This window comes from Brassica napus, chromosome C2 (genome assembly GCF_020379485.1).
Source record: "Brassica napus cultivar Da-Ae chromosome C2, Da-Ae, whole genome shotgun sequence".
In the NCBI taxonomy this organism is placed as follows: Eukaryota; Viridiplantae; Streptophyta; class Magnoliopsida; order Brassicales; family Brassicaceae; genus Brassica; species Brassica napus.
Window position 1 is genome coordinate 33,322,499 of NC_063445.1, and position 8,463 is coordinate 33,330,961.

The 8,463-nt window shown below is 40.2% G+C and overlaps 2 protein-coding genes across 2 annotated transcripts; both read left to right on the plus strand.

Annotated features, from left to right (window-relative positions):
• LOC106378296 lies at nt 1-2,928 on the plus strand. Its single transcript, XM_022695472.2, has 3 exons — nt 1-428; nt 510-2,568; nt 2,638-2,928. The coding sequence occupies exons 1-2, from the start codon at nt 301-303 to the stop codon at nt 1,423-1,425; spliced, it is 1,044 nt and encodes a 347-aa protein (XP_022551193.1). The 5' UTR covers nt 1-300; the 3' UTR covers nt 1,426-2,568; nt 2,638-2,928.
• Nucleotides 1,573-2,762, plus strand: LOC111203118. Its single transcript, XM_022696573.1, has 4 exons — nt 1,573-1,772; nt 1,836-2,203; nt 2,321-2,488; nt 2,638-2,762. Exons 1-4 carry the CDS (start codon nt 1,573-1,575, stop codon nt 2,760-2,762), a joined length of 861 nt encoding a protein of 286 aa, XP_022552294.1.
• Nucleotides 2,929-8,463: the final 5,535 nt, after the last annotated feature.

The following is an 8,463-nucleotide window of genomic DNA, read 5'->3' on the forward strand; positions in this document are numbered from 1 at the left end:
TTTCCCCCTAGACTTTTTTAATCCCCCTCTCTAATCAATTCTCAAATCGTGATTAGAGGAATTTAACACGCGTTTAAAAAATACTGATTGCCCAATTAAAAAAAAAACAGACCCGACCCAGAATTGAAAAGAAACCCGACCCGACTTAATTGGAGATCTAATTGAAATCAGAATCAAATTGGGGCTTAGGGTTTTTTCTATCTTCTTCCCGACTTAGAAACAACGACACATAAACGACTGGAAAAAAGAGAGAGAGAGAAACGACGGGGAACAGAGAAGAGAGTGACAGAAACGAAGAAGATGACAGAGAAAGAGAGAGAGACAGAATCGAGAGAAAAGAATGCAGAGGAGAGAGAGACAGTGAGGAACGACGAAGATGCAGAGGAGAGAGAGACATTGAGGAACGATGAAGGGGCTGTGGTTTTTAGGTATGGAGAGTTTCTAAGCTTGTTTAACTTAGATTTGGTATTTGTTTATGTCTGGGTTTGAGTTTGAATTTTTTTTTACAGAGATGAAACAGAGAAGAAAGACTTAGAAGGAGATTATGAGACAGATGACGAGGAAGACGTGAAATCTGGAAAAGAAGATAAGATGGATGAAGCTGAGGATACTCTTGGTCGATTTGAGTGTGAGATCGAGGAATCAGTAGCTGATTTTGAGGATGAGATTCCAACTGAGAGAAACGAGATTCCAGAGAGTTCGGATGACTCTTCTAAGGATGAGATTGATGTGCGTGAGAAGAGGATGAAAAGAAGAAAAATTCATGATAAATTAGCTTTGGGCAGTAGCTACTACACATTGTATGAGTTTAAAGAGGTAGTCTTGGAGTATCCTTTGAGCAAGAGAAGAAACATTAAGCAAGATAGGTGGGATAAGAAAAAAGTCTCATATGTGTGTGGCATTGGTGGGAAGTGTAAATGGCGGGTTTATTGCTCCTATGATATTGAAAGTCAGAAATGGTTGTTGAAGACGAAGTATAGGTATCATAGTTGCACTCCGGATGGGAAATGCAAGCTGTTGAAAAGTCCGGTGATTGCAAGACTGTTTTTGGATAAGCTGAGACAGAAAGCGGATTTGATGCCGGAGGAGATTCAACAGATTATAAAGGAGAAGTGGAAAATAGTCAGTACACGAAATCAGTGCCAAAGAGGCAGACTTTTAGCTCTGAAATGGCTTGAGAAAGAGTATGAGGAGCAATTTGCTCATCTTCGAGGATATGCACAGGAGATCGTGGTGTCGAATCAGGGTTCCACAGCCATTGTAGACACATACAAAAACAAAGCAGGGGAAGATGTTTTCAATGGTTTTTATGTCTGCTTTGGGATTCTTCGAGACACTTGGAGAGGATATTGTAGGCCAATTATCGGAGTTGATGGTACTTTCTTGAAGAGAGCTGTGAAAGGGGTGTTGCTAACTACTGTTTAACATGATGCCAACAATCAAATCTACCCGATTGCTTGGGCCGTTGTTCAATCTGAGACAACTGATAGTTGGTTATGGTTTACCAAGAAAATAAAACATGACTTAGTTCTACAAGATGGGACTGGATTTGTCATCATTTCAGATAGATCAATGGGACTGAAAAGTGCCATGGAGTTAGAGTTACCGAATGCTGAGCATAGAAAGTGTGTGAAACGCATTGTGGAGAATGTGAAGAAGAATCATGCCAAGAAAGACTTGCTGAAACCAAGGATATGGGATATTGCTCGGAGCTATACGAAGTCGGAATTTGACTACAATGTCAGGAAGTTACAAGCATACGATTTGGCCTTGTAAAATGATGTTATGAAAGAGCTGCCGGAAACTTGGTCTCGACCTTTTTACAAGCTTGGAAGCTGCTGTGAAGACGTTGACAACAATGCAACAGAGTCCTTTAACTCCACTATCACAAAATCTAGAGCGGAATCAATGGTCCCAATGCTTGAGATGATAAGGAAGCAAGCAATGGAACACATTGCCAAAAGACACATCGCATCGATGAGGCATGAGGGGGTTTGTTCAAAGTATGTAGCTAAACTGCTTGCAGAGGAGAAGAAGATCGCAGATGAATGTGTGACGACACCTGCAACCCGTGGAGTCTTTGAGGTCTCTGTAGACAATGATAGATATAATGTCAACACAATAAGGCATACATGTTCATACGGAAAATGGCAAATAAGTGGAGTTCCGTGTGAGCACGCTTATGGAGCAATGATCGATAAAGGTTTGAATGTTGATGAATATGTCTCAGGCTTCTTCTCTACCATGATGTGGCAATATATTTACAACACTAATCTAGAACCTGTTAGAGTACCACGAGTATGGATGAAGTCGGGTTAAGGATTGATAGTTGCTCCTCCAGAACCTGATCAACCCGGGAGAAAGAAGAAGAAGAAGCAAAAGAAATTCCCTACAATAAAAGGCAAATTCGAATCACCAAAGAAGAAGAAGAAGAACGAAGTGGAGAAGCTTGGAAAAGCTGGTCGGACAGTTCATTGTGGTTCTTGCGGTGAGGTAGGCCATAATGCAAATGGTTGTAAAATTCACCCGAAGAAAAAGATGAAGAAGACACACCAAAGTGTGGAAGAGGTATGATATCTTTCTCTAAGCATTTTTTACTTCAATATTGATAATGCTAATGCATGGTTATAATGTCAGGGAAATTCTTCTCATGGGAAGCAGGACGAAGTGAGACTTACTCAGCCTACACAAAGTCAAAGCTAAGCAGCTCCGATCAAGTTCAGAAGAAGAAGCTCGTGATGATGATCAACCACAAAGCCTGATCCCATTTCTATAAGTCATGACTCAGAGAACTTGCGATGCTTTATCTTGACTTGAATTATTTATTTTATGTGTGATTTGGAAGAATCTTTTATCATGATTATGTACTTACTTGCAAAAGTTCACCAAGTTTCTTCTAGTTGATACCAGCGCCATTTTCTCTTAACATTTCATGTCATTAGCAATTTTATTTCTTAATTTTGTATGTTGCCAACAAACTTGAATTGAATTGCTAGCATTAAAGTTTTTCACTATACAGAGAGCATTTGAAAACAATTTTCTAAAAGTTCCTGCGGGTTTTTAATCTCAAATCCAGACACAGGTTACAACAAGTTACATAACATCTGACCCTTGCCATCATTCTCCAAATACCCAACCATCTGCTCAGCGGTCATAGCTTGATTATTTTCTTACATAATACTACTCATGTTCAAGAGTCCAACACTCAAAATATCACAAACAAATACATAAAGTGTTAGAATGAGAGAATTATTAAGAGTTTATTTATGGAGATTGAAGAACATGAAGAACATAGAGAGAGAGAGAGAAAGTAGATCTCAAGATGTAAGAGAAAGAAGGAGAGAATAGTTTCCTTAATTTAATTGTGGATCTGGGTACAAGTATTTAAAGACAAGTGACCTCAGTACACAATATAATAAAATATCTTCTTCTCTCTTCTTCTTCTCTTCAATAAAATCGAGCTTATAAAACTCTTATAAAGCCTTATAAAACCTTATAAAGCCTTATAAAAACTTTATAAAACCTTATAAGTCTGGCAGCTTAATTCTCAAGTCTGGCAGCTTACTTCTGCTTCATGTCAACACTCCCCCTCAAGCTTGACCATATGGAACAAGTCAAGCTTGGAAGCCATGAAGTATTCCCTCATTAAAACCTCAACTAGGTAAAACCCTTTGGGAGAAAACCCAAGTCAAGGAAAAAGAGTAGAACACTTCATGAAGGAGATATCAGTGACATGAGAGGTCTATGAGTCCCAATTTTGGATGGATAAACTCACAAACTTTAGTGCTTGCTGCCTTGGTGAAGATATCAGCTAACTGATCTTCACTTTTAGTATAGCAGGGTAAAATGATCTTCTGCTCCACAGCTTGTCTCACTTTGTGGCAATCTACCTCTATATGTTTGGTCCTTTCATGGAAGACTGAGTTGCTAGCAATGTGTATAGCAGCCTGGTTATCACAATGCATCGTGATTGGCGTTGTAACTTCAATTCTCAAGTCCTTAAGAAGTCCCTTGATCCAAATCAACTCGCTTGTGAGCTTCCTCATAGCTCTATATTCTGCCTCAGCACTTGAACAAGACACCACCTTCTGCTTCTTGCTCTTCCATGTTACCAAATTGCCTCCAATGAAGGTACAATATCCAGTAGTTGATCTCCTATCAACTCGATCTCCTGCCCAATCCGCATCACAGTACCCAACAATCTCAGTGCTTCTATTGCATCCCATCCATACTCCTTGGCCTGGTGCCTCTCTTAGGTACCTGAGAATCCTCTCAACCATGTTCCAGTGGTGAACCTTGGGAGCTTGCATGTGTTGGCTTACTTGGTTTACTGCAAAGCATACATCTGGTCGGGTAATGGTAAGATAAATGAGTTTTCCCACCATTCTCCTATAGTGCTTTACATCTTCATATGACTTGTCTTCAATCTCCCCCTCACGCATCACTTTGTATCCTTCCTCTAGAGGTGTTTTGGCAGCTCTTCCACCAAGATCTCCAGCCTCATTTAGTAAGTCAAGGGTGTATTTCCTTTGAGATAGAAACAACCCTTCCTTAGACCTACACATCTCGATCCCTAGGAAGTATTTGAGCTCTCCCAAGTCCTTGATATCAAATGAAGCCTTAAGGAACGCTTTGGTTGAGATGATCCCTTCTTTGTCACTGCCTGTGATGATAATGTCATCAACATAGATGAGAATGACAATGATTCCTTGCTGGCTAGTGAGGGTGAATAGGGTATGATCAGCTTCAGACTTGACAAAACCTCTTCCATTGAGTGTGGTGCTTAGTTTGTGGTACCACGCTCTTGGTGATTGTTTCAAACCATAGATGGCTTTCTTCAGCCTCAATACATTTCCTGGTTTGGTAAGGTGTTCCATACCAGGTGGTGGTCTCATGTAGACCTCATCTTCTAACTCTCCTTGTAGAAAAGCATTCTTGACATCTATTTGCCACATATCCCATTCTAAGTTCACAGCCAATGAGAGTACAATCCGTATCGTGTGAAGCTTAGCTACTGGTGCAAAGGTGTCAAAGTAATCTTCACCATAGACTTGAGTGTAGCCTCTTGCAACAAGTCTTGTCTTCTTTCTTTCTGGTTTTCCATTGGCTCCATACTTGATAGTGTAGAGAAGCTGGCTTGTCAATGCCTTCTTTCCTTTTGGAAGTTCAGTCTCAAACCATGTATCATTCTTGATCATGGCTCCCATCTCATCTCCAATAGATTCTCTCCACTCCTTGTGTTGCATAGCTTCTTCATATGTTCTTGGAATGTATTCCTGATCCAATTCACTGATGAAGACTTGATGATCTTCTGGATATTGAGCAAGGGAGCATACTGCACTTATTGGGTGAGCTACAGCTTCAGCATTGAAATAAACTTCTGTGTTGATCCACTGTGAGGGTTTCCTGATCCTTGTACTCCTTCTCATCAGTTGTATCTGCTCAGGTTCTTCTTCATTTCCTTCACTTGACGCCTCTACTTGAGTCTCAACATCTGATTCTGATGGCATCTCATCTTGATCATGAGCTACAGAGCTCTCTTCAGGTTGAGCTTGTGTAGACTGTTCAACATTTCTACTGCCCCCCTCATGATTAGGATGAGTGCTCTCAACACTATCAGCTGCAGTAGATGATAAATTTTCAGGGACAGGTTCCACACTTGGTAAAGAGGGCATACTGATTCCCAGGCTCTCCATTACTCCCCTAAGGTTATTTGCTCTATCTGAGGCTGATTGAGAAAGATCTTTGAGCTCATCCCAACTCTTTCCATCATAATAGCCTCTAGATTCTGCAAACTTCACATCCCTCGAGACAAGAACCCTTCTTGACTCTGGATCATAGCACTTATACCCCTTCTGAGTTGGAGAGTAACCAATGAACATAGCTTTTGAGCTTTTAGCATCAAGCTTGTTCCTCAGCTCCCCAGGTATCATCACAAAACAGAGGCATCCAAACACACGCAAATGGTCCAAAGATGGTTTGGTCTTATTTAGAACCTCAAAAGGAGACATGTCGTTGAGGACTTTAGTTGGAGTTCTATTGATCAGATAAGTAGCAGACATCACAACATCACTCCAGAATCTTTTTGGAACATTGGTGTGGAACATCATTGATCTTGCTACCTCCATCAAATGTCTGTTCTTTCTCTCAGCAACTCCATTTTGTTGAGGAGTGTAAGGACAGCTTGTTTGGTGAGTAATCCCATGTTGAGAAAGATATTGCTTAAATGCATGACTTGTATACTCTCCACCATTATCTGACCTTAGAATTTTCATCTTGGCATTGAAATGGTTGCAGATATGGGTCTGGAAATTCTTGAAAGCATCCAACACCCTGTCCTTAGACGGAATCAGTGTCACCCAAGTGTATTTGGATTTCTCATCAATGAAGGTGACAAAGTATTTGTGGTTCTCTCTGGACACACATGGAGCAGTCCATACATCAGAGTGAACTAGGTCAAAACATCTTTCATAGATGGTGCTAGACTGTGAGAAGACTGTTCTACAATGCTTCCCCAATATGCAAGCTTCACAATCATCATTCTTGAAGACCACACCTGGAAGCATCAAGTTTAGGGTTCTTGTATGAGGATGTCCCAACCTAGCATGCCATAGTGTGCTATCAACCCCGCTGGATGTACTAGCCAAACACTGAGAAGTGGATGGTCTAGACATCTCTGTCTTCTGAAGATGATATAGTTCATTGTGAACGTGCCCCTTTCCAATCACTTGGCCTGTCTTTAAGTCTTGAAATTCAACCTCATCTGGTCTGAAGACAACCTGACAACTCAGATCAACAGTAGCCTTTCTCACAGATAGCAAGTTTGATGTAAACTGAGGCATATACAAGGCAGTAGATTCCCTATCAAACAACCTCAGGTTCCCTATCCCTTCTATCTTAATCTTATCACCATTTGCTATTTGAACATTCCCTGAGGCAGGCTGGACATCACTCATCAAGTTTATCTCACTAATCATGTGATGGCTTGCTCCTGAATCTATAATGATAGGTTTAGGGTCAAGAGAGTGTGTACCAGCCTTCTTGAATGAGATAAAGGCTTGGATAAGGGAATGTAGGTCACTCATGGTTGCTGGACCATCAGTGTTGGCTGCACTATCAATACTTCTCCATGTTCCTTCTTCATTTGAACCACCAATGACAGATGAATACATGGTTCGACCTTGAATCGATGGATGCTCAAACTCTTTGATTACATTCCTGGCTTGATTCAAGTCACTTCTTCTTGGCATATTGTGGTTCTTATGTTGTTCCTTAGCCTTCTTGTACTCTGGAAACAACACCATGTTGGAGTTCTCCCTCATGGAGAGATATGGACCAGTGGACAATAGATTGTTCCTACTGATTTTGAGATAAACTGGACTTTGAAGAAGCTTTTCCTGATATGGTTGAAGCTTTCTTGAGTTCCATAGAATAAGGTACTCCTCTATCTTGAGTTTTGGTGAGGTTCTTCCCTTTTGAAAGACCTTTGGACCAGTGGATAAAAGGATGTATCCAACAGATTTTGAAGATAATCTGAGAAAGAAAGAAAGAAATTTGCTGAAGCTTTTGTGAGTTTCAGGAGCTTAATGCTCTGATACCATGTTAGAATGAGAAAATTATTGAGAGTTTATTTAAGGAGAATGAAGAACATAGAGAGAGAGAGAAAGTAGATCTCAAGATGTAAGAGAAAGAAGAAGAGAATAGTTTCTTTAATTTAATTGTGAATCTGGATACAAGTATTTAAAGACAAGTGACCTCAGTACACAATATAATAAAATATCTTCTTCTCTCTTCTTCTTCTCTTCAATAAAATCGAGCTTATAAAACCCTTATAAAGCCTTATAAAACCTTATAAAGCCTTATAAAAACTTTATAAAACCTTATAAGTCTGGCAGCTTAATTCTCAAGTCTGGCAGCTTAATTCTCAAGTCTGGCAGCTTACTTCTGCTTCATGTCAACATAAAGCTCATCACTTACATAAGTTTAAACACATAAGATACCAAACTACATAAGCTCATCACTTCAATCATAATCTTACATGAGTCTAAAAACATAAGCTGATCATTTTAATTACCAGACCCCTTTCCATAATATCATATCATATCATAGGTTTCAAGCACCTGCACCTCTCCTCTGTTCTTCGTCTCTCTCTCTCTATCTCTCTCCTCTGTTCTTCGTCACTCTTCTCTTCTTCTCTCTTTCTTCTATGTTCATCCTCGTCCTTGTCCTTGTCCTCGTCTCTCTCTCTCTCTCTCTATATATATATATATATATATATATCTGTTCTTTCCCTGTCTGTGTCGTCATAAGCTGTGTTGCATGGAATCGCCACTCAGGCTCTGATTCCCGACTCCGAACCGGAAGTGGATACGGAAGCGGTGGGAAGCGCTTGGAATCGCAACAGAAACGGGGTTCCCTAAAAACGATGATTGGAAACGTAGAGGAAACATACGTTTTTGATTT